The sequence below is a fragment of the Rousettus aegyptiacus genome, unplaced genomic scaffold (genome assembly GCF_014176215.1).
Source record: "Rousettus aegyptiacus isolate mRouAeg1 unplaced genomic scaffold, mRouAeg1.p scaffold_m13_p_1, whole genome shotgun sequence".
Classification (NCBI taxonomy): Eukaryota; Metazoa; Chordata; class Mammalia; order Chiroptera; family Pteropodidae; genus Rousettus; species Rousettus aegyptiacus.
This window is the reverse complement of record NW_023416284.1, coordinates 1,151,024-1,176,266: the sequence shown is the minus strand read 5'-3', so window position 1 is coordinate 1,176,266 and position 25,243 is coordinate 1,151,024. Positions and strand designations below refer to the sequence as shown.

Genomic DNA, 25,243 nt, shown 5'->3' with positions numbered 1-25,243 from the left:
GGCCGCGGGGCGCGCGGGATCCCAGCCCTGCGGACCCCAGGGGGAGCCCCCGCGCCACCCTTCCCATCCCCGAGCGCTCTGCACAGCGTCCGAGCACAGGCGAGTGTGAACGCGTGTGCACACGTGTGTGGGCCGTGTGTGTGCACGTGTGCGCGTGTCTGTGTCTCGGTGAGCTTGCGCGTGTGTCTGCGTGTGCCAGAGCGTTTATTGGGGGGCCCGTCTGGGGGCCAGGAGAGAAAGTGCTGTGAGTAGTTAGCTCTTCAGGTCAGATGGGGGAGGGAGGAGGCGGTGGGAGGGTTGGTCCCCAAAGGGACCTCCGAACCGACCCGCCGGCCTGGGACAAATTGCTCCCCCATCACCATCCAAGAGCCAAGCAGGTACCCCCACCGTCCCAGCTCCCCGAAGACTGCGCAGGCTCAGGCGTGGGAGGTGGGCAGGGGCGTGGCCGAGGCTGGCTGTGGAGTCTCGGTGCTGAGAGCAGGCTGGGGGACGCCTGTGTAACCTGGATTAATTGGGGGGCTGTTCCATCGCCCTAAGGGGCCCCGTGCTGGGAGGAGCAGGAGGTGGAGCGACAACTTGGGGTTCCCGACCCTCAGGCCGCCCTGAGCTCAGGAGTCGTGATCTGTAGATCGCAGGTTGCTGCGCAGGGTCCCGGCCCCGCTTCGCGGAGGAGGAGGCTGAGTCCGGAAGCAGACGGGGGCTGGGGGCTTGGTGAGCAGACCCTGGTAACCGCCCCCTTTCTGCCCCCGGGGCTATCTGCAAAGCAGGCACCGCCCTAAGGGCATATTCACCCCACTGTCACTCAGCAGTGCTCCGCGCTGACACTATCTCAGTGGCAAGGGGCGGGGAGGCTGTTCTGAAGCCGGGCTGTGCGCCGCGGAGCTGGGGCCCCAGGGCTGCTACCCCTTTGCACTAAGCACGCTCCCCTGCCACAGGTGCCCGTGAGGACTGGACATGGACCCATCAAGGGCACGGGCGTGATGTCAGCTCAGGACCTTGTGGCCTGCCTCTGCCGGGAAGGGGACCAGCATCTGGCTCTGGGGGACCCTCCAGTGGCCACCGCCTTCTACCTGGCCGCATTCAGCTGCCACGCCCCCTCGGCCGTGCGGAGCGTCCGGGCTGCGCTGGCCGAGGCGCGCGGGGCTCCGGTGGTGGCCACCCTGGAGGCCTGGTGCCGCGGGGACAGCCCGATTCCGGCCATTCATTGGGACGGCATGGCGGTGGTGTCGCTGACGGGGACGCTGGCCGCCGCCTTCCTGGCCGCGCTCTGCCCGGACCACCCGGCCGCGGTCCTGCCCGCGCTGGCCGGCCTGCTGGCGCGCGGGCGCCACGCGGAGGTGCTGCGGCGGTGTGACGCACTGCTGGACGCTCGCTCCCAGCAAGCGCTGGAGCTGCGGCTGACCCGCGCCCTGGCCGGGCTGCTAGCCGGGCCGCTAGCCGGGCCGCAGGCGGGCGGCAGCCTGGCCGAGTACCTCCGGGCCTTCGCCTCCAGCGCCCACCGGACTGTGGCCTTCATCCGCACCCACCAGCAGCCCTACCTCCCCGTGCTGGCCGGAGCCCTGCAAGACCACATCTCCAGGGGCCGGCGGGCTGGGGACAGCGCCGGCCAGCAGGAGGCCGACTGCCAGAGACTCCTGGCAGCCCTGGACCCCCAGGGCACCTGGGGCGATGCCTCGTCACCGGAAGCTCTGCTCCGCGGCGGCAGGTACGAGGACTGCCGGGCAGCGTGCAGCCGGGCCCTCGAGTCTGACCCAACGGGCAGCAGACCCCAAGGTAGGAGTGCGGGTCCCATCCCCCTGCGGGCCAGGGGCTGTGCTGGGGCTGGGGACACCACAGTGATGAGATGGACAGCCCCCCGTCCTTACGCACGGAACACCCATGAAAAGAAGCAAACAAAATATTGCTTTGAATATGGAAGATGCGAGCTGCTCCTCTGGTCAGGTGGTCAGGGAGGGCTTCTCGGAGGCGTCATTGAGCTGAGACTGAAAGACTCCAGGCCACAGAAAGGTGACGTGCCAGGTCCCTGCAGGAGAAAGGACCCAGGTGTCCATGGCACTGAGCTGGGCGGCTGGCAGGAGGGAGGGCCGGGGGAGACGGGAGGCTCGGACACCTTAGCTGAGGCTGAGCCCTGCTGGCCTCAAAAGGGTTTGGGGTTTTACCCTCAGATCAGCAAGAAGCTGTGGGAACATTTTAAACTGTGGAGTGAGGTGCTCTGGGCGGTATTTGTAAGTTTCCTCCGGCCACTGTGTGCAGAAGGTGCCAGGGAACCCAGAGTGAGAACCAGACCTTCTGGCGGTAGTGGGGGGCGTTGGCATGGGGAGGCGGGTTGTCCGGGCCAGGGGGGGACCAGGCTGAGAGGCTGGAAGGTGAGAGATGGCAGACGTTCGGACTGAGAAGAGAGAGTTGGGGAGAGACGCTGGTCTGAGGCATCTCTGAGTGAGAAATGACAGATTGTGGCCAGTATTAACAGTGCAGAGAGGGGTGTACAGAGTTCGAGAATGACTTTAAGAGTTCGCCTTCAGCGATTGGACTGTGGAGAGCAGGGGAGGTGCAGACAGGGAAGGGGGCGCCGGGAGTCTCACACACACCCGGTCTGAGATACTGCTTTTGCCCGGTCCCTTCGCTGGGTCCTCTTTCTGGAGGGGGGGCTCGGGAGCGCCCAGGAGCCACACTCCCACATAGCACGAGCTCCCCGTAACTGCGAGGCCGCTCTGTGGCTCCCCCCGTGTGACGATGCTGCGCATGGGCGGTGGCTGCACGACCTCCCAGGGCTGCCGTGCAGATTCACTGAAAATGTACATCGAACCCTTAAAATGGTGTCGCCAAGAAGTGCTCAAAAAGATGTCCCTTGAGTCAACCAAGTGGACATGCCACTAGGCGGCAGAACACACGAGGCTTGAGATAAAAGGGGGCTCGGTCTGAAGAAGGGGTTCTGGAGTTGCCCCCACGAAGCAAGGCTCTGAAGTCAAGAGTCTATCTGCGGAGCAAGCAGCGGGGAGGGGCGGGGCATCGGGCAGGGGCGGGGCAGCGGGGAGGGTGGGGCAGCGGGAGGGGCGGGGCAGCGGGAGGGGGCGGGGCAGCGGACACTCAGAGGCCGGGCGGCCACGCCACTGACCTCGCATGGAACATTAGGGCGGACTCCATTTTAAGGGTTTGATACAAATTTCCGATGAATCCTCTCAGCCACCCTCGGAGGTGTGTGCAGCCATGTCCCCGGCTGCCAGGGACACACAAGTGTTCACAGGAGGCTGGAACCCGGCCCCCAGGGTGCACCTAAGGGCCCGCCACGTTGCTCCTCCCTAGCAGAGGGCCCAGCAGAGGGGACATAGACGCCTGCAGGGTGACGGCGAGGGTCAGCTGGGCGAGGCATCTGCAGGATGGGGAGGGGTACCCACTCTGCGAGCCGCCCCTGCCGTGTGCGCTGGGGGTGGGGTGGGGTGCAGGAGTGTCCAGGACGTGCGCGGCAGGGAGGCTGTGGTGGCGCCAGTGTGTGCCGGGGACGGACCAGGAGAACTGCGAAGTGGGTGGGCACATTTGTTTTGGGGAATATTCTGGACAAGATACCCTGAAATCCTTCCACTGTAAAAGGTCTAAAACTGCTCAACAGAGTCACAAAGAATCCTGAGCTCATGAGAAAGTGGGGACCCTCCGTGCCCAAGGCACAAACGTGCAATGGCTCGTGAACGGGGGCCAGTGCCGCTCAGGCTGGGAGCATGCAGCAGCTCCCGGGGGGCGGGGGGGTCCACTTTAATGACCAGCAGAGACCCTGCAGAACTCCACGACCTACAAAGGGCGGCAGCCTCAGGGAGTGAGTGTGCTAGAAAATCTCTGTCCCTCAGCGGAGACCGCCAGGAAGCTTGTCTGTCCTGCCTTGGCTCCAAACTGGACGGGAGCATCTTCCCTAAGAACCGCTGCACTAATTAGACCTAAGTCACCTGTGTCACAGGGGTCACCGCATTGATGCCAACAGCACAAGCGTAGCTTACAATGTGAACATTTTCTACCACAAACTTTTTACAGATGTAGTTCCCATAACGAATGAATTCTAATATCAGGGTTATTTTTTGAAAGTCCCTGGAAACACTGAACAACGCTTCTGCATTTTGCAAAGTGCCCTGCCCTTCTTGGTGAGTAGGGACACAGGGACACTCCATGGATGAGGACAAGAGCGGCTTTAACTCGAATCTCCTGGCGGTTCCCTGAGCACGTACCCTCCCCAAACACCCAGGGTACCTTTCTCCCATGCGTGCAAGGTTCTTCATTAAGAACTATGCAGAAAGCTAATATGTATCAAAAACCTACCACAAATATGGTACTTAATAGTGATATTTTAGAAGCCCTCCATTCAAAATCAAGAACGAGGTGGCTGCCCCCTCTCCCATTTATCCATCATTGTGCTGGAGATCTTTGTCCATGCAATAAGATGAGAAAGGGGAAAAGCATGTAAGACTAGAAAGGAAGAGACAAAATTATTATTCCAGGGGATAATGATTAGCTATATAAAAAAACCCGCAAGAAACAACAAAAATGTATTAGATCGTGGGATCAGAATTTAACAGGGTCTACAGAAAAGCATCTGTATTCATAGACACCAGCAACAAAGAGAAACTTTGTGGTTTAAAAATTACCATTTACTATAGCAACAGAAGATAATTTATTTTGGAGTCATGACTGTATGAAGAAAATAATAAAACTTTATCAAAAGATAATAAAGAATACCTGTATAAGTAAAGAGATGTTCAATATCTATTGTTAGAAAGATTCAATAATATGATAGAAGAGCAAAAGACCAATAACAGACAAGGCGGAGAAGAAGGAGGGGGAGGGGAGGGGAGGGGAGGGGAGGGGAGGGAGGAAGGGAGAGCATAGAGAAGGTGGTGGTATAAGGGTTTGCTCCTCTGGTTAATGCAAAGCTATGCTAACCAATACAGAAAGTTACTGACTCGAGGGTCTTTCTATCTGAAAGACCAATGAAACAAATCAAGCCAGGAACAGAACCGTATATATCTGGAGCTTAATACGTGGGAGTGAGTGTTGCAAATCTATAGGGAAGAAAGACCTTTATTCAGTGGGTGGTGCTGATTCTCTACGTCAAACCATGCGAGAAACTAACGTCCAAGAGGACTGTGTCCATAGCTGAGTTCTACAGTTTCTAAAAGAAAGTATAAGAGAATATCATTAAGACTTCTGTGAACAGCTGGGCTCCTTAAGATACAAAAAGTGGAAACAATAACAGAGAATTTGATACGTGTGATTAAATTAACATTTTAAGCTTCTGTTTCACCCATAACTATACAAAATGCAAGAACAACCCACAACAGAGAATGTTTGCAAAATATACAAAAGGGCAAACAAATCAGTACCCGGAGTATTGAAGAATCCCTACGAATCAATAAGGAAGAAAATCTGGAACCGGAATTGGCAAAAGCGTTTCCCAAAAGAGAAAACACAGATGGCTAATAACCACGTGGAAAATGTCCAGCGTCACAGTAACAACACCGATGCGAATCAAAACAAAGTAAAAGTCGTAACTTTCTACCCACCAGACTGGGAGGAAAGCGCTTTTAGGTGAATGAGTCTTGCTAGCAATCGGGAAGACCAAAAGTAAAATAACAATGGGACCGCATCTTTGCAGGCCCCAGATTGCCAAAACGTGTAAGTCTAACGACAGAAAAGTCTCGCTTCCGGGAATGGTGGCTGGACCGTGTACCGCACAGACGGCAGCGATGAAATCCGGACGAGATGTACGTGCGCGCGGGCGCAGGCGCTGAGTGCTGACCAAACGCAGGCAGAACCTGGAAGCCCTCGAAAGATGAAGGCCGTGCAGAGCGAGATTTGCGTGCTCGCCGACGCTCGCCTGACGAAATGCCTGAATCCAGGTTTTATCTATATAAAGCTGCAGTTCTCCAGGCTTGAGGTATCATAAGACAGAGTTCAGGGCTGGGGGGGGGGGGAGTGTCTAAAGGGTTAGAAGGGAAAACCTAAAAAGGAGAGAGCCAGGGAAGAGGCGAGCCCCAAAATCCACTGAAATTCACTTAAATTCTCAGCTGACCAGCAAACGACAGATGGGAGAGAGTGGACGGCCTGGAAGTTGCAAGAACTTATTGGCGATTTCAGCTTTGGCCCACCAAAGAGACAGACCATGGAGTTTGGTTCTATTTAATTTAACTGCCCACTGAAACAAAAGTCTATTCTCTTCAGGGGAGTATAACTGAACCCAGAGTCTCTACAAAGCATCAACCAGATGTCTAGTGTACAATAAAAAATGACTAGACATACAAAGAAACAAGAAAATAAAATGTGAGCCACAGTCAAGAGAAAAAAAAACAGTCAATAGAAACTGACCTCCAGGTGATCCAGGTGCCGAAATGACCATACTAAGGACTGTCAAGGAACTACTAGAAATATACTTGAGACTAAAGGAAAATGTGATTATAATGAATGAACAGATATGGACTCTCAACGGGTAAATGGAAACTATTTAAAAAATGAAAATCCTAGAATTGGAAAGCACAATTTCTGAAATGAAAAATTCATATTAGAGACAGAAAAAAAAAAAAGCATATTGGAGGCAGCAGGCCCCTCCGCCTGCTCCGACTGTGACTCCAGGATTCGTGAACCGCCGCGCAAACCAGGGGTAGAGGGGTTCTGTCCGGAACTAGTAACCGACGGGAGAGGTTCAAAGTTCAGTTGTCTTTGGCCGCCAGGACGAACAGGTGCCCCTGCCGCTGGCTGCTTCGTGGTTGGTTGACCTCAGGATGCGAGACGCTTGGCTCCAGACTGTGACGAGTGCTCACCACGGTGGCCGCAGGGCGGGTGTTGGCGGTCCTGCTTCCGTGCAGAAGAAGGTGCCTTGCCCTCTTCACGAGTGTCATGATGAGTACATTAGGTCACGAGAAAAAGCTCTGAGAATTCCGAAGGCCTGAGGTTCCCAGCCCGGGGCGGAGAGTCGCCGGGGCTCGGAGAACGTCCCGACCCCGGCAGCACTTCCGCGTCCTGTCATACGAAGGGACACCCATGGCCTGGAGCTGCCAGCGCGGAGTCGTCTGGGATTCTGTTATCGGTGTCGACTTGCGCGCAGCCCCGGCGGCGCGGGGAGGCTCGGTGCTCTTGACCAGAAAGCCCTGGCGTGTTTCAGTTGTTCAGACGTTAAGTGCGACAGTGCTGGAGGTGGCGCTCTCACCGACAGCCCTGCCGGCCCTGTTCCAGGCACCGGCACACATCAGCCCGCTTAGTCCTTGCAGCCCTGCCAGTGTAGACCGGGCCGCCCCTCTATAAAGCAGAAGAGAAGCCGGGGCGCCACGGGACATGTAGTCCCAGCCGAGCCCGCACTCCGCCAGCGCGCTGGGCACAGCACCCCGTTTCCTGGACCTGAGGGGAGAGGTATCCGTGTCAGAGAGGGCAGCGTGGAGTCCCAGTGTAGCCCGAAGGAGGCAAGAAACCCAGGTGCCATCGTGACAGTTGGCCCTCCCAAGGTCACAGGGTCAGACCTGAGCTCTGACCTGGCGCTGATCCCAGGACAGGAAGCTTAATTCTGCAAGGGCGGAGGGGGCATCATAACTCAGGCTGAGCCGGGGCCTGAGCCTGAGCCTGACTGTGACCCCTCGCTGGGAAGACTGCCCTGGGGGGCGCCCAGGAGAGCTGCCCGCCACCCCCATCGCCCTGCCTGTTCCCAGCCCTGCTGGCGCCATTTCCTGGGCTCCTGGGAGATGCCCAGAGCGCAAGTGCGTCAGAGAGTCCAAAGGGCCTGATGGCAGGGGCTACAGGTGGCTCCGGGGCGGGACCCAGCCCAACGGGCAGGACCAACAGCTCGATTTCCTCCCCAGGTGAGCGTCTGGCCGCCCTGCTGGTCACCCGCGCGGCCGCAGCCTTCTTTCTGGACAGCGGGGCCCAGGACCTGCTTCGGGACCTGCACGAGGCCTTCCGCGAGAGCCCGTCCGGCGCGCGAAGGCAGTTCGAGGCGGTGCTGTCGGCCGGGGACCGGGCGCGCGTGCGGGCGCAGGCGCAGGAGGCCGCAGACGTGGGTTTTGCCCACTTCCAAGAGGCCGTGCGGAGCCGCCCCGAGCTCCGCGAGGACTCCGGCCGCGAGTTGTTGGCCCCGGTGACCCGCGCGCTCCGTGTCCTGCTGCGTGTGGCGCCGCCCGGGGCGCGCCCGGCCCTGGGCGCCCGCCTGGCCGAGTGCCTGCTCTTGGCCGGCGACGCGGCGGGTGCCCGGGCGCTGTGCGAGCGCCTGCTGCGGCCCTCGCGCGCAGGGGACCGCGCCGAGGACCGCGCGCCCCTGCTGGCGCTTCGCGGGTTCTGCGCGCTGCACGCGGGCGACGCCCGGCGCGCCCGGGAGGACTTCCAGGCGGTGGTGGAACAGGGGCCGCCCGACCCGGGCGGCTGCGTGCGTGCCCTGTGCGGCCGCGGGCTGCTGCGGGTGCTGGCCGGCAGCGCGTTCCTGGGCGCGCTGGACTATGTCACCGCCTGCCGGCTGCGGCCGGAGGAGGCCCTGCTGGTCGCCAAGGCCTACGTGCCCTGGAACCAGCGGGGACTGCTGCTGACCGTGCTGCGGGAGGAGGGCCGCAGGATGCTGCAGCGGAGACCGGACCCGGGAGCCCCGGGCGCGAAGGGCCGCCAGGGCCAGGCCGCGGCGCAGGAAGGGTAAACGCCAGCCCCGCGCCCGGCGCCCGCGTGGCAGCCCCAGCGCTGCCCCCTCTCACAGATGGAACGGCCCAGGGGGGGAGCGGCTGGGCGATTTCCCTAAACCGCGGCGGCAGCCGTAGCTTGGGGCCCAGGTCTCAGTCCCCAAAGGCGATGCATTTAAGGACTGACATGAAAAATTAGAAACTCAAACACGGAAATGAACAAATAAAACCCGTCCACCCGCAGTCAGCAGCCCCTTCCAGCTGGCTCGCTTTGTGTATAGAAAATACAATTCACAGAACTGAACTGTGCTGTACGGGCGACTTATACCCCACTTTTTTTACTTGGTGGATCATGAACCTTGTTTGCCACTAGATGTGTGTCCCACAGCCTAGAGCCTGTCCCTTGACCACAGGATCACCCCAGAAAATATCTCTTACGATGGAGACAGAAGAGGTGCCCCAGGTCAGGGAGCGCTGCCCCTCCGAGGCCCTCAGCCTCAGGAACTGCCCATCTGCCCATCTGGCCCCACACCTGGCCCACACCTGGCCCACACCCGACCCCGAGGTTCCTTCGCAAACCCTTCGCCAGCCCGGTGGGAACCGGAGCTGTTTCCTTTGCACTTCTGTTTGCAGGAGGTGGCAAAGCTAAGTCACTGAGCTGGGGACTCCTGGGGGGCTTCCCGGAGGGTGAGCTTGATGTCACCGCCACACACATGCACACACACACACACCTGCGCCCCTGGTTGCTACAACTGTCACGGGCGTGGCCGGGCCCTTTATATTTCCTCTCTGACAATTGCCGCCTTCCAGGGTCCGGCCCCTTCTCCCAGTGGGAGTTCGTTCACCTTTTCAGGGCACCAGGAGCATAACAAGCAGCTAGAGTGTTCCCTAGCTCTGTCTACAACTCCCCCCAGCCCCACAGATGACATTGTTGTCCTGTTTTTGCAGAAAAAGAAACTGAGGCAGGGTCAGCTCTGGGCGGGCTTGATCCCCTCATGTGTAAGATGCCTGCCCCCCAGGTTGGCGGGAGATTGAGAGAGGGCGAGGGCAGAGGGCCCCAGGGATGGCGCGAGCAAGGGTCCTCCCGGCTGCACCAGGGTCTCTGCAGTCCAGCAGGAGGGGAGCCACCTGGGCCAGGCGCGTGGGATGGGACGTGCCTGTGGCCGGCCAACCTGGGCAGGCGGAAGGGGCAGGGAAGGGGCCAGCGCTGCCCAGCTGCTCTCTCTTCAGGGATGCCCAGGGCGTGTACCAGCTGGCCACGCTCCTGATGGAGCTGGACCCGGAAGACGAGGCTTCTCACCTGCTGGCGGCCGATGCCCTGTACTGCCTGGGCCGCCTGGACGACGCCCACAAGGCGCTGCTGGTGGCCCTCTCGCGGAGGCCCCAGGCAGCCCCGGTGCTGGTGCGACTGGCCCTGTTGCAGCTTCGGAGGGGCTTCTTCTACGACGCCGACCAGGTGAGGTCAGGGGACCATGGCGGGGCAGGGGAAAACGGGCCCCGGGCTGCGGGGGGCATCACGCCTCATGGCCCTCGCTCTGGACCCCGCAGCTGGGACTCCGGAGCAGGCGGAGCTTGTCCCAGCCCCAGCTCTGCCGCCTCTGGCAGGTCCCGCAGCTTTCTGACCCTCAGGTTCCTCCTCTGTGTCCTTGTCCTGCTGTGGAAATGGGCTGGAGCAGGTGCCCGGGGCCCCGCGGGCCTCCAGCATGCAGTGGGCGCTCCATGTTTGCTTTCACTGCGTCATGAAGAAAAAGGGCCAAGAGCCAGTGTAGGCGCAGCCGTTTTCCAATCACCCGGACAAGTCCGGCTTGGGTGTGACCCTGCCCCGGCCTCGCTCCTGCTCAGCCCCGCCGCTCTGCTCCCGCCAAGGCGGAACTCACGCCCCCGGCGTCAGGCGCCCCCTGGCGTCAGGAGGCTTCTCGTCGGAACAGAGTCGGGGGCTGTGTTCCGGGGGAGATGCCGGCCTTTGGGGCAGGGGCTGCGTGGCCACCCGTCAGCGTCCTCCGTCCCCTCAGGCCTGGTTTGGGTGTCCGGTCTCCCTGCACTGGGCCATACAGGCGGGAGGGAAGGGTGCTTTGGGATCTGTCGGCAGCCAGCGGCCAGCGGCCAGCAGCCAGCAGGGGCAGCGTCAGGTCTCTTTGGGGTGGAGCCACTCTGAGCGCCAAGGTCATGTCCATCCGGGAGTCTGGCTCCATGCAGAGCAGGCACTGGTCTCAGGGCTTCTGCTCCATGCCTTCTGCAGGACTCCCGGGGCCCTCTGTCACTTTACGATTTGAAAGCCCCCTTTCCGCATGCTTCTCATTTGGACCTCTTTAAGTGGACCCATGAAGTGAGAGCTCCACCTCCATGCAACGGACGAGGCACGGCTCAGGGACACTGGGACCCCAACTCCCCACCACGCAGCGGAGACGAGCAGCCTAGAGAGGCTGCTCACACCTCCTGACCCCTGTCTTCACTGCGCCCAGGCTGGGGACTCGCAGGCCCTGGCCCCTGTGAGCCCCTCCCCTGAAAAGCCACGCCCCCATCGTGAGCCACGCCCCCAGTACGAGCCACGCCCCAACGTGGGCCACGCCCTTGTGAGCCGAGCCCCTGCTGTAACCACGGCGTGGAATGGATGGGACTTGGGCGCAGGGAGGAAGTGCAGTGACTTCCCTGTCCCTGCAGCTGGTGAAGAAGGTGGTCCAGTCTGGGGACACGGCCTGTCTCCAGCCCACCCTGAATGTCTTTCGCCACGAGGACCAGCAGCTGCTGCGGGGCCACTGCCATGCGCGGGCCCTGGCCATCCTGAGGGCGCGGCCGGGCGGGGCCGAGGGCGAGGCCCACACGAGGGAGGCCATCGCCTACCTCTCTCTGGCTATCTTTGCTTCAGGTAGGAGCCTCCTGCTCGCCCACAGGGCCCCCATCCTGTGCCAGGGACATGGAGAGCCTCCGCCATGCTGCGGGTGGAGGTCCATGGGTCCAAGCGCGCCCTCGGTGGGAGGGATCTCCGGTGCGTGCGCACCCGGAGTATCCACGGAGCGGACAGGGCGGGGACTGCTCACTGAGGGTGTGTGGCCGAGGCCCTGGCGGTCAGGTCAGCCTGCTAAAGGCCGGAAGAGGAGCGGGGCCGCTGGCGCCTGAGCTGGGGCCCCCTCACACCCTGGGCCCTGAAGAGCGGAGGGCCAGCCAAGGCCCTTGTCCCAGCTTAGCCCCTCGCCCTCCCACCTGGGAGGTGAGGGCCCCGCTCCCCTAAGCCCTTCCTGGCCATAGTTAGTGCATCTCTGCACGTGTGCGCCTGGCCTCGGGTGCCAGGCAGAGGCTGGGAAGAGCGCCGCCAAGTGGCTAGGGGAGGGACAATCCCAAGTATGCACGGCAGGTTCCTGGGGCGCTGGGGGTTCAAAGAGTGGGCCTCGGTCCGAATGCCGGTGGGCTGCCCGGCTCTGCACCTGCTGGCACCTCCTCCCTCTCTTCTCTGAGTGGGTGACGAGCCACCATGCAGGGTGGGAGTGAGGGGTGAGCTCATTCTCGGACAGCAGGCCGGCCGGTGCAAAGCCGGCACCCCGCACGTGTCAGCCCAGAAGGGGACAGGACCCAAGCGTCTTGCAGAGCACAGAGCAGTGTTCCGTGTCTCTCGTGACGTGCGTCTTTGGGGAGGCCCCTCCCTGCCCTCCCGCGGGCAGTCCAGGCCCAGCCCTGAGGACCCTTCCTCCTCCTGGCCCCCTACCCCGACGCAGCTGCTGTGCCCCCTCCTCTCGGGAGCCCCTCTATCTGCCAGCCGTCCGGGATGGCACCCCTCCTGGACGGGCTGCCAGCGCCTGGGCCAACCAGACTGCCCCCCTGCGTGTCTGGGTGCCCAGTGGTCTGGGAGCTCCCCGAGGTGGCCCCCACCATCACGCACCAGGAGGGGCACAGGAAATGCCCGGTCAAGACACTCGTTGCGCCCGCCCGCAACCGCCGTGGGCGGCGGATGGCCCTGACGCCGCACGCCCCTTGCCGCAGGGAGTCAGGCCGGCGAGTCCCTGCTCACCCGCGCCCGCTGCTACGGCCTCCTGGGCCGGAGCCGGACTGCCATGTTCGACCTCAACTCGGTGCTGCGGGCGGAGCCGGGGAACGTACCGGCACTGTGCGGGCGGGCGCTCCTGCACCTGGCCCTGGACCAGCAGAAGGTACCGCCTCCACCTCGGACCGCGCGAGTGGGAGGGGGGCGGGGGAGGGGGCGCGCTTTGGGGGCGCCGCCTTCTCAACCCCCAAGGCGGGAGGGAGCGGGGTCGGGCCATCCTGGCTGGACGACGTCCCTCACGCCCACCTGCCCTGGGGCTCCCGGGAGCTTCCTCGTTTCCCACATGCTCCAGACGGATGGGGGTGCAGCTTAAAATAATGAGACCTGGGCTGCCATCTCGGGTGCCACCCTGAGCTGTCTAACGGGGGCCTGCGGAGCCGATGGTCAGTGTGCGGGGGCGGGGCCCAGGGTGGCGGGGCCCAGGGCGGCGTCCACAGCCACACCGCCCTGGACAAGGGCCGTTCTCAGCCACGAGCAGTGTCACTGACGAGTGACTGGAACTGGCCGTCTGCCTGGCGCTTCGCTGTAGAGAGCCGCTCAAGGTAACTGCCCGCCAGGTTGCTTCGCTTGCTGGAGGACCGGAGTCCTGGGAAGCACAGAAAACAGTCCCAGCTGCCACCGACGCCAGAGCTTCTTGAGAGGCACCTGCTGCTGCCCGTGGGGACGTCTGTGTCCCCCAAGGGCACGGGCAGCCGCGTCAGTTCCAGCCCGGACGCTCGCGGTTGGAGCCCAGCCCTCTGCGTGCGCCACCCCCCCCCCGCCCCGTGCTGGTTGGCATCTGAGGTTCATGGGGACAGGACCCTTAGACAGAGATGGGGCTTGACCGGGAGTGCCCTGGCTGCAGGCGGGTCCTTAGAAACCGGCCTGGTGCTCACCACATGCCAGCACCTCCTCCAAGAGGTGCCTCAGTCACCCCCACCCGTGCTGGGCCAGAGGTCGTGTGGTGGGGAAGGCCAGCCTGCATGTCCAAGGCTTAGGATGTGGGCGGCCCCAACCCCTTCAAACCCATGAACCTCCTCTCCTGGAGACGGGCCGGGGCCCAGCCCCCCACGTGCCCCCCGCCCTGTCCCCACGAGAAGGGGCATGGCGCAAGGAGCTCTGAGCCCGCCCGCGGGGTCCAGAACCCTGCTCCCTTCCTCCTAACTCTGTGAGCAAGTCCGGGGACATCTCTGAGCCTCAATGGGGGCAGGGGATGCTCATTCAGTGCCACTGGACACTCAGCCTGGCACCTGGTCTGTATCGAGGGCTCCGTGCATGGCAGCTGGGGTTCCAGGGGGCCGCGGAGCTGGGCCTCTTCTCTGCAGAGGTAACCAGTCGGTCAGGGGCTGCCACTAGCCAGCACTAGGACAGGGTCAAGAGGACCGTCCTTCACTCATCCTCGGCCTCCGTCTCTCCCAGACCTGCCCCACACCCCACACCTGCTCCAGAACAGCCCTGGGCTTTAAAGCATCTGGGCAAACTTCTAGTTCTGGCCAGGAGAGAGTAACCGGTCCTGGGCTGCTGAAAACAAAATAACTGGATAAAATACGCGACAACTGTCTTTGGGCAGTGGACGATGGGCGGTGGAGAGCTGTGGTCCCCAGGAGGGAAACCGCAGGGAGCGGGCCCCACGGTCACCGGCTTTCTGCCTGGGGCCTCTGCTGTCGCTGTACGGGGGGTGGGTTGCCAAGCTGACGGGGCAGAGGCTGGCGCTCCGTCCAGGCTGCTGCAGGGATTTGCAAGGAAGGGCCCAGGAGAAGATGGGGCTTTGCAGAGGACAGAGTCTCCACGGAATTCCCAGGGGCTCCTGGGCTGAGTGCGGCATGCGCAGAGCAAGGCTCAGAGGACGGCCGAGCTCGCCTGCGGCGGGGCTGAGAGCCGAGGGGTGACCCCAGGGCCAGGCAGGGCTGGGCCACACTGGAGTTCTGACTCGTCCAGAGCAGAGACCTTCGTGAACGCCTTGGACAGTCAGTTGAAACTACACCCTGAATAAAGTAAAGGCCGCACCCTAAACTGAAGGTCGTCCCCAGGCGTACATTCAGAGCTGAAACGGACCTGCCCTGACGAGCGAAACCAAGTCCGGCAGAACCGACAGGACCCACCAGCGGTTTAACTGCCCACCGGAACGAAACGGCGCCCTCTACGGGACAACAGCGCAGTCTGGACTCGCTATGACACACCACCCTCAAAGTCCCGCACAAAATCAAACTGCTAGATGCACAGAGAACCAGGAAAATGTGACCAATAACCCGGAAAGTAAGTACGCAATAGAAACAGAGCTAGAGGTGGCTCAGAAACCGGAATTAGCAAACAATGCGTTAGAGCAGCAATTAGAAACATGAGAAGGACTTAACGGAGAAACTCCTGAGTGACCAGGCGGGAGGTCAGCAGAGAAATGAGAAGCTGGAAAGAAGAATCAGATGGAGATTCCAGAACTGAAAAGTGTAACATCTAAAGTTAAACACGTCCTGATGGGCTGAACGGCGGATTGGAAACTGCCAAAGGGTCGGTGAAATTAAACGCGGACAAATAAAAGTCATCCAGTGAGGAACAGAGAGGGGGAGGGATCGTTTCTCAAACGAGAGCTTGGGACGGTTCCCCGTGGACTCGCACGGGCAGAGTTGGCGTCGCCGAGGAGGAAGAGCGGGAGATGCTCGGAGGTGACCCGGATGCGCCTAGGTGCGGGTCTCTCCGTGTTTACGATCTGGGGAAACGCTCAGCCGTTATCTTCATACACAGCCCCTGACACACGATGACCACCACGGGAAGCCTGGGCAAGCGCCTGGAAAGTGACGGTAAAGAGAACGTCTTAAAAGCAGCCAGCGGGGACAAGAAACGGTATGTGCCGCGGAGAGCCGCGTGAGCACGGCGGACTGTCGCAGAAACCGCGGCAGCCCGAGGACCAGAAGCCGGAGGGATGGCTCCCCGAAAGCGCCACAGGAAGCAGAGTGCCCCTCGGAAGTCTCCGTCCAGTTAAAAGTCCCTTCGGAAACAAGAGCGAAGTTAGACGTTTCAGAAAAACGGAAGCGGAGGGAATTCTCGCCAGCTGGAAATTCTCTGCCAGGAGAAACGAAGCGCATATCTAAATATGAAAGAGTAAATTCCTTCTTTGGGGAATGTCTCTGACTGAAGCCAGCTCGGTCCTCCGGGAGGTGGTACCTTATTGACTCTTCGCAGACTGCAGGAAGAATCTGTGGGGTGGCCGCTAAAAAGTGTAAAGGAGGCAGAGTTAAAAAGAGAGATTAAAATAAAATACTGAGATACTCAATGAACCCAAAAGAAGGTAGAAAAGGAAGAACAAAGGCAGCAAAAAAGAAAAGGCCGCTAGAAAACCCAAAGGCTCAAGACTCCCCACCGCCAGCCAGGTCAGAGGTCATACCAGGGACTGAGGGGTTACCCCAAGGGCCCCGGCCTCGCCCCGCCTCCTGTGCTTCCATGGCAGTCAGGGCCTGGGGACACCTCCCCGCCCCCTGTCCCTTGGGGTGCACGCCCCCCCCCCACATGCTGGCAGCTGCAGGTGCAGCTCCAGCCGCCCTCCCAGCCATAGTGGGTTCTTATCAGAACCTCCTTTGGTTGCTGACGACTCACGTGCCACAGTGTCCCCACGCTCTGCCTGGCATCCCTTGGCAGGTGGGCCCCCATCTTGGTCAACCACCCTCCTGGTTGTAGGAGGGCAGGGACTGGACTGTCCCCCCCTCCTGGTGTCCCCAACACCCAGGCACTGGGAGGACACCAAATCCCCCGCTGGGACTTCGGCCGCCCACCCCGCCCTGTCCCCTTGCAGGAGGCCGTGGATGACATCCTCGCGGCTCTGAGGCATGACCCGCAGACGGCCATCCCTGAGATCTGCTCCCTGAAGCCGCAGGCCCAGGCCCTCATCACGCAGGGCCTGTCCCTCCGCTGCCGGGCCCTGCTGAGCCAGCTGCCGCACGCCGGGGCCCCCCTCAGCGACGGAGACATCCGGGGCCTCCTGGCCGCGGCGGAGGCCCTGATCCGGATCGATGCGCAGCAGCCGAGCTGGCGCCTCCTCCTGGCGGACGTGCTCACGGCCGCGGGTACACGCGGGCCCGGGCCCAGGGAACGTGTGTGTGCCCGGCCCCTCTCACCCCGCGCAGTCCCTTATGCAAAACGGGAGAAAGAGGCCCTGGATTCAGCGCCTTCCAAGGCCCCTCCTCCCGCCCCGAGCCCCAGCTCCTGGGACTGGCGCGGCCGTGCTTCTAGCTCGTTCACCCATGTGGCTTCGCCTGCAGGGAGGACAAGGGAAGGGGTGATTAGCGGCTCCAGACAAGGACGGGGCGTCCTCGGTAACTCGCACATTTGTTTATTCAACAGAAGTTGACCAAGTGGCCCCGAGACCCAGTTCCAGGCAGGACTGTCTTAGGTCCACATGTACCAAAACGTCAGCCTTTCCTGCCAAATCCTGAACGCGTTTCCGCACTCACTTGTAAGGGGCTCAGAGCCCTGCTGGTCAGCCCAGGCGTCACGGAGTCTAGTGACCCCTGCCCCCAGGTGGGGGTACTGGTAGCAGGCGAGTCCATGTGACCAGCATGCTGTCACCATGCCCCTCTGCTCCTGGCTCTTCCTCCTGGGGCTGCTCCCCCAGCCAACAGCGCAGAACAAGAAAAGCTATGGGGAGTCCGGGCTTCCCAGAGCGCAGCCAGAGTCTGTGCTCTGTGTCCCCTGCCCCGGCCACTGCTGAGTGTCCTTCCCGAATCCTGACAGGCAGCTACGAGGAGGCTGGCGCCCGCCTGCAGGAGGCGCTGCGCCCCACGCCGCCGTCAGAGGCGGCCCGCGCCCGCCGGGGCTTGCTCAGGCTCAAGAAGGGAGATGTACCCGCCGCTGCGAGGGACCTGCAGTGCCTGGCGGAGAGGGACGCCGGGGACCTCAGCTTCCTGCTGCGTCTTCTGGAAGCCTCAGAGCGGCAGAGCCTCGCCCAGGTGGGTGCAGCACCCCACAGAGCCCCTACTCCGGCCCCCCCGCAGCGCCACAGCCGTGGGGTGGGTGGGGGGCGAGTAGGAGGCACCCAGGTCTGGCCATCTCAAGCCCAGGGAGACAGTGTCATCGGGACCCAGCGCTCGGGAGACGCAGCTCCTCCGCAAGGCGGGCCTCACGGGGTCTCAAGCAAAGAGCCGGCGAGCTGGGGCCGCCCGAGGCTGGTTTCGGATGCCGGGAGGACGCACGCGATGCGGCCGTTGCCGGGCGACGAGACCGACCCGGAAGTGGCGAGCCCCGCCCCCGGCGGCACTGCGCCTGCGCGGCCGGCCGCTCTCCGCCGAGCTGGAGCTGGGGCTGCGCGCATCCCCGAGCGCGTCGCGCCTGCGAGGTAGCTCGGCCCAGAGAGGTCGAGCCGGCGGTCAGCGTCTCACAGCAGGGAGGCGAGCTGGGCTCCCCGGTCCCCGGCCGCCCCGCTCGCTCTGCGCGCTGTCGCAGAGGTGGGAACATGGAACCGCGCGCCCGGGACGGAGCCCCAGCAGCAGCGCGGTTCGCGGCGCGCACAGCCGCATCCCAGCCAGGCGTTCGCACTCCTAGGCGGCGTCTCTGTGCCTTCCCTGGGGACATAGCGAATAGGGGGACATTGGTACAAGCTGGCTGCATGGAAGAGGAGGGACAGCGGGGAAAGGAGGCTCTTGATGTGCCTGATTTTTCCGTGGGGAACCACTGTGGGTTTCTGAGCCACTCGAGGCCAGCGGGTTTATCCGCAGGGAGGCTGGAGGGAGGTTTAGAGGGTGGGCTTCAGCCACACCCCGAAAGAAAGGCAAGCGTGGGAGGCCGGCAGCGAACCCCAGCCCCGGGGACCTGCGGGCAGATGCTGGAGCGGTGGGCGCAGGTGTCTTCTTCCCGGCGTCGTGGCTCTGCAGGGCAGGAGTGGGAACCCCCTGAGTGTTCGGCAGACCCCTTCCTTCCTTGGGCCGAGGAGGGGGCTGGAGGACCGGGCTGGGCAGAGGCCATGTTCGCTACTGTCCCCAGGACCAGGGCAGCCTTGGGAGGACCGGCAGGGTGGGAGGGCGACCAGGACAGGAGCCTGTCAGAAGGGCCTGTTGGAGAGGTGACTTCGGAGAGGAGCGAAGGGAGGGGTCGCCCAAGTGAGAGGAGCTATAGGGCCAGGAGAAGAGGGGGCACCAGAGAGAGGGGGAGGGGAGAGGGAGCCGGATCTCAGCGGGCGGGGGCAGAGGGCAAGGGCAGCTCCTCCGCGAGGCGGGTGTGCAGGGCCGTGAGGGGCCGCACTGTTCTAGACTCATGCACACTCCCCTCCTCTGTCCCCTCCGCAGACCGCAGCCCAGGAAGCCAGCACCCTCCTGAGCTCGGGGCAGCCCTTGCAGGCGCTGGGCTACTGCTCGCTGGCCGTCCTGGCTAGTGGTGACAGGGCCAGTCACCTGCGCCTGCGGGCCACCTGCCTGGCCAAGCTGCAGGAGTTTGGCCGGGCACTCGGGGACCTGGACCGCGTGCTCCGGAGAGGTGCGGGGGACTGTGACCACCAGACGAGGGCGGAGGACTTGTGTTTCCGGGGCCGCCTGCTCCTGAGCCTGGGGGATGAGGCGGGGGCCGCAGGGGCCTTGGCCCAGGCCCTCAGCCTGGCACCGGCCGCCGCCCAGAGCAGCCTGTGGGAGCAGCCGGGCCGGGCCCCCGCCGCCCGCATCTTCCTGCGCCAGGGGCAGCGCTGCCTGGAGGAGCAGCGCCACGCAGAAGCCTGGACAGCGGCCGAGAGCGGCCTCCTGCTGGACCCCGAGCACGGCGGCCTAAAGAGGCTGAAGGCAAGAATCCGGAGGGAGGCGACCTCAGGCTGCCGGCTACACTGACCCCGTGCTCCCCAGCCCCAGTCCGGGGGCCACCCTGTGAGTTTCAGTCAATGTCCAGACCCTGGAGTGCACCCCGCCCTCCCCACCTTGGAGAGCAGAGGGAGAGCATCCCACTGGCCCAGGGTGGCTGTCCCCGGAGGCTCAGAGTCCCCGCTGCAGGGGCGGCCTGGCCCCGAAGCCCGCACCACGGAGCAGCAGCCCCAGTTCTCAGCCCCAGTGTGGGGCCTGCAGGTTGGATGGGATTAAGGCCAACCCTTGGTGGCCCCGTGGAGATGGCGCACCCCAGGAAGCCCTTCCCTGCGAAATGACTTTTGATCTGAGCCTTGGGCTGAGCTCCTGCAGGGCCTGGGCACTGCACCCCCCAGACAGAACTCCCCAGCCGGACCACCAGCTGGACCTATGCTTTCATCAAGTCATTCTGGGGAGCCCAGTGCCCATGGCCTTGGGGACCATGTGACCGCCTCTGCCCTACCAGAGAAAGTTATTGCTTTCTTTTTCTACCCAGAGACCCTGTCTTCATCCCATTTGGAAAGCTGAGGCTGGAAAGGTCTGGAATGGTTACACACTTCACAATCAAGCTCGTGGGGTATCTAGAAGCCACAGCCAGGCTCCTGGCTTGGGGCAGAGGACCCTACGGAGGGTCTCATCCTCCCCAGACCCCTGGCAAAGTGTCCTGCCCCTCACCTCCCCTGCCACCCCAGCCTGCCTCGGGGACGTTCCCACATCCACTGTCCACAGGTGCTTGGAGGGCCGACCCTTACCCCGACCTCAGGCAGGTGCTTGGAGGCCTGACCCTTACCCCAACCTCAGGCCATGGCACTGAAAGCGGACACGAAGTAGCAGCCCCCAGACACCTCCGCAGCAGAGCACGAAGGGTCAGACCGATGTGATCAGATTCCCCCCAAGAGGAGAGGCTGCACCTGCTTTGCACAAAATCACCTCACACTAGGTTTTCTAGAACTTTCCAAGTTCGCCACATGGTATCGGCAGCATGACCTAGTCTCAAGACAATAAAGCTGTAAGTTAATTTTTTTTAATCCCTGCATGTGAAATGACCCTTGGGTCCAAGAGGAAATAAAATCTGGAACTGCAGAATTTGGGGAAAACAGTAACCAAAGCAGTCGGCCGCGTGGATGGGCCACGGCAGTGCCAGAGTGAGGTTCAGGTTCCGGGGGCTTCTGAGCAGCGCAAATGCAAATGAACAACGCACGTGCTCAGTTCAGCAAGTTAGCAAAAGACGATCAAGGGAATTACAAGGCAGGAATTAATGAGGATAAGAACAAAAATTAGCAAATTGGGAATAGAAAAATGGAAGCAGGCTTCTGGTCAAGATGGCGGAACCGGTAGACGCTGTGCTCACTTCCTCTCATGACCACATCAGAATTTCAACTGAACTACAGAAAAAACATCATGGAAATTGCCCAAGGCCTGGTTGAACGGAAGTTGTACCACTGAGGACACGCCTCGAGACTGGTAGGAGGTGCAGAGACACGGAACAGGCTGGTCTCACACCCCCGTGTGGCCATTGACACTGAGGAGGGATGTCTTGGCTGCAGAGGTCCCCCAAGAGGAGCAAAGGCTCCCAGCCCCACACGGGGCTCCCCAGCCCAGGGTTCCAGTGCCAGGAAGAGAAGGCCCCAGTGGAGATCGTGGCTGAGTGGGACAGGGCGGCTGGAGTCCCAGGCATCTCCTTAAAGGGCCCCTGTGTGGACTTACTCAGTGACGACTCGCTTGCTCTGAGCTCTGACACTCGAGCAGCAGCTCAAAGGGCACACACGGGAGGAACTGAGTTGTCTGGCTTCAGGGCCAAGGCTGGAGGGGCGGCTTGCTCCCAGACAGAAGTGTTGGCAGAGGCCACTGTTCCTTTGTTGGGCCCTCTTCCCACCCAGCCTGCAGATACAAGTGCCACCATGTCTGAGCTCCACCCACCTGGCTGACACTGTTCGCCCTCCCCTGGTGATTCCTTAAGACCCCACCCCTCCCAGTGTGCGGGCCCACCAAAGCCACTTCCAGTGGATTTTCTGTATAAATGGCCTGTTTTGGAGCATGTTGTGGACTTTCCTAAAATCTCTCAAAAGTTCATAAACCCCAAACGGGCAGCATCTGGCCTCAGCGTGCCCTGTACCTCTAGCTAGGCAGCCCCTAGCCAGGCCCTGGCTGCAGCCAGCCTCAGTCCACAGCTTGGCCTCTTGAGGCACCTCCAAGCCCAGCATGGGTGACAGCCATCTGCAAATTGCTTAGTGCCTCATGTCAGGTGGCCTTGAACAAGGTACAGGTTGTGGCTGAGTGTGGCCTATGGCGGGCCCCTCCCCAGAAGCATTGGCTTGCATGCCTTGTGGCCGGCTTCCTTCTGAGCCCGAGCACCTGGGGTCACATCCAAAGACAACACACCCAAAGGGCAGACAGAGCCCTGCTAACGTGAATCCTCCATAGAGTGAGCCCTGCACTACGATTTCTCCACTGTGGTCATGGCCAGGCCCCACCAATCAGCCTGAGGGTCAATCCCTCCCTGGGACTCCAGCCGCCCTATCCCACTCAGCCAGCAATAACAAAGGCTCGACTACAACAGGGCACACATGACCCACACAAGGGACACACCTGCAGCTCCCGGCTCAGGTGATCAGAGAAGACTGTGCTGCGTAGCCCCACCTACTGCATAAGGCCACTCCACTAAGACCGGGAGACATAGCAGCCCTGCCTAACACATAGAAACAAACCCTGGGAGGCACCCAGAATAGGGAGACAGAGAAACATGTCCCAAATGAAAGGACAGAACGAAACTCCTGAAAAATAACTAAAAAAAAATGGAGACAAGCAATCTACCAGATGCAGAGTTCAAAACACTGGTTATAAGGATGCTCAGTGAACTTAGGGGAAGAGTAGATAAACTCAATGAGAACTTTAACAAAGAGATTTAAAAAAAAAACCCATAAAAATGGAAATAGAAAACAAAAAAGAACTAGTTAGAAATGAAGACGAGAACTGAAATGAAGAACACCTTGGAGGGAATTAACAGATTAGACGGAGCAGAGGATCACATCCACGATTTAAAAGATAAGGTAGCAGAAAACAATCAGAACGGCAACGAGAAAAAATCCGAAAAAATGAGGAAAGTTTAAGGGGCCTCCGGGACAATACCAAGCGTACCAACGTTGGCAACACCAGGGCAGCAGAAGGAGAAGAGACAGAGCAAAAACTTAAAAACCTATTTCAAGAAATAATGACCGACAACTTCCCTAACCCGGTGAAGGAAATAGACATACCAGCCTAGGAAGCGCAGAGAGTCCCAAACAAGATGCACCCGAAGAGCCCCACACCGAGACACAGCATCGATGAAATGCCAAAGTTAAAGACAGAGAATCTCAAAAGCAGCAAGAGAAAAGCAACTAGCTACCTATAAGGGAGCACCCATAAGACTGTCAGCTGATTCCTCAACAGATCCTTTGCAGGCCAGAAGGGACTGGCAGGAAATATTCAAAGTGATGAAAAGCCAGGACCTACAACCAAGATTCCTCTACCCAGCAAGGCTGTCACCTAGACTCAAAGGACAGGGAAAGAGCTTCCCAGACAAGAAAAACCTAAAGGAGTTCATCACCCCCAAGCCAGCGTTACAGGAAATGTGAGAGGGACTTCATTTGGAAGAAGAAGAAAAAAAAGATACAAAAATATGAATAATAAAATGGCAATAACTACTATCCATCAACAATTACTCTGAATGTAAATGAATTAGGCGCCCCAGTTAAAAGATGGGGCAGCTGAATGGAGAAGAAAACCAGACCCTCGCGTATGCTGCCTGCGAGAGACTCGCTTGAGATTGAAAGACACACGCAGACTGAAAGTAAAGGGATGGGAAAATGCGTTCCACGAAAACAGAAACGACGACGAGAATCCTGGATGCAACTTATGCCAGACAAAACAGACTTTAAAACAAAGGCTGTAACGAGAGACAGAGAAGGACTCAGGAATCCCATGTTGGGGGTATTTATCTGAAGAAGCCCAAACACTACTTTGAAGGGACATGCGCATCCAATGTCCACTGCCGCGTCACTTACAGAAGCCAAGGTATGGAGGCCACCTGGGCGTCCGTCACGGAGGAGTGGATAAAGAGGAGGTGGTGCCTGTACACGACGGAATATTACTGAGCCATAAAAAAGAATGAAACCTGGCCATCCGCAACGACATGACTGGACCCAGAGGGTAGCGTGCTGAGTAGAGTAAGTCAGACAAAAAGACAAATGCTGTATGAGTCACTTACATGTGGAATCTTAAAAAAATAAAATAAACGAACAACACAGAAACAAACTCAGACACAGAGAACTTTCGATGGTTGCAGACGGGAGGGCGTGGAGGGTTGAGAGAGAGGGGGGAAGAAATTAACAAGTGCGATCGGTGGCTACGAAAGAGCCGCGGGGACGCAAAGCACAGCATGAGGAATGCGATCGCTGCGTGCGGCGCCGGGCCGGTACTGGGCTCGTTGGGGCGATCACCCTGAAAGCCATAGAAATGTCCCGTTGCTACGTTACAGACCTGAAACTAACACAACGTCATAGATTTGCGTCTGGCGCGGTGCCCCCATTCTCTCACCTGACTCCGACAAAACAGGGGAGGGGGCTCGCCGTGTAGCTCTCGGGGCTGAGCGGGTGGCACGATGACAGAGCACTCGGGCAGAGTCAGACCATCCCGGCCCCTCCCTCCGGCCCAGGGGGCCCAGGCCCGGCTTCAGCAGGCAGCGAGTGGGGCTGTGTGCGGGCCCTGGGCCCCTCGGCGTGTGGAACCAGAGCACCCGGCGCCCCCTCGCATGCCCCTCCCTCCCCCCCCCCATCGCAAGCCTCAGCGCCACGTGCCGCTGGGGGGCCGGGCTGCACCCTGGGCCCCTTGCTCAGTCTAAGAGTCTCTTCTTCACTGATGGAGCTAAAGGTGGGAGCACCCAGGATCAGGGCAGGAAAGCAGGGACAGGCAGCCTCGGCGGCCAGGGGCCTGGGGCGGGGCTGGGGGCCACTCTGGCCGGACTGCATCGCATGCAGCGTCCTCAGGGCCACCGTGCTCTAAGAAGAAGCCTCTAGCTGGCCCGCTGGACCCTGACGCCCCCCCTCCCAGCTCCCGCGCAGGCCAGCCGCCCGGCCGACGCTAGGCTCTGGGTGGCCTTCCGGGCCTGCTGGCGGGAGGGCCGGGAGATGGACAGGGGCTCAGGCAAGCCCACCCCGGGCTCAGGGTGGTGTCGGGATCCGAGCCCCACGGAGCTCCCGTTTGGGTCCTGGCTTACTTAACCTGAGAGGTCACCTGAGCCTGAACTACAGGCTTCCAGTAGGACCCAGCGCAGGCCTCCTGGCCAGCAGGCAGCCGCAAGCCCCTGGCTCTCTGGCTCGGCCCCACCCGACACCCAAACTCCCCTGGGGGCCCAGGGCGCCGCTCATTCCACCAGATTCCGAAACGGAAGCAGAACCGCGGGCCACCGCCTTGGGCCCGAGGTGAATCTGGGTTCCGCCTGGGCCCTGCGCTGCCCGGAGGCCCCGGGCCCCCCAGGGGGCTGACTCACACTCTGGGGTACCTGCCAAGCCTGGGGGCCCTCTCCTGCGTCCCCAGCCAAGGCCACCAGCCCCTGGGAACTAGGGTCTAAGCCTGGAGTCCCCAGGGGCAGAGGAGACAACTGAGCCCCACGCCAGCTGAATGTGGGTGCCTCAAGTGGGGACCCTCCTGGCAGCCCCGCCCCCATCATAATGCCAGGAACCCCCACTTCCCCTTACCTCTAGCAAGGCCCTCGGACCCCAGCATCCTCGCCAGAGACGAAAGGGAAAGGAGCCCCA

The 25,243-nt window shown here is 61.1% G+C and overlaps 1 protein-coding gene across 1 annotated transcript; it reads left to right on the top strand.

The window, feature by feature from the left end:
- TTC34 (tetratricopeptide repeat domain 34) lies at positions 1-22,267 on the top strand. Its single transcript, XM_036227877.1, has 9 exons — positions 1-99; positions 936-1,773; positions 7,827-8,643; positions 9,858-10,083; positions 11,289-11,493; positions 12,603-12,769; positions 16,427-16,697; positions 17,365-17,579; positions 18,912-22,267. The coding sequence occupies exons 2-9, from the start codon at positions 981-983 to the stop codon at positions 19,437-19,439; spliced, it is 3,222 nt and encodes a 1,073-aa protein (XP_036083770.1). The 5' UTR covers positions 1-99; positions 936-980; the 3' UTR covers positions 19,440-22,267.
- Positions 22,268-25,243: the final 2,976 nt, after the last annotated feature.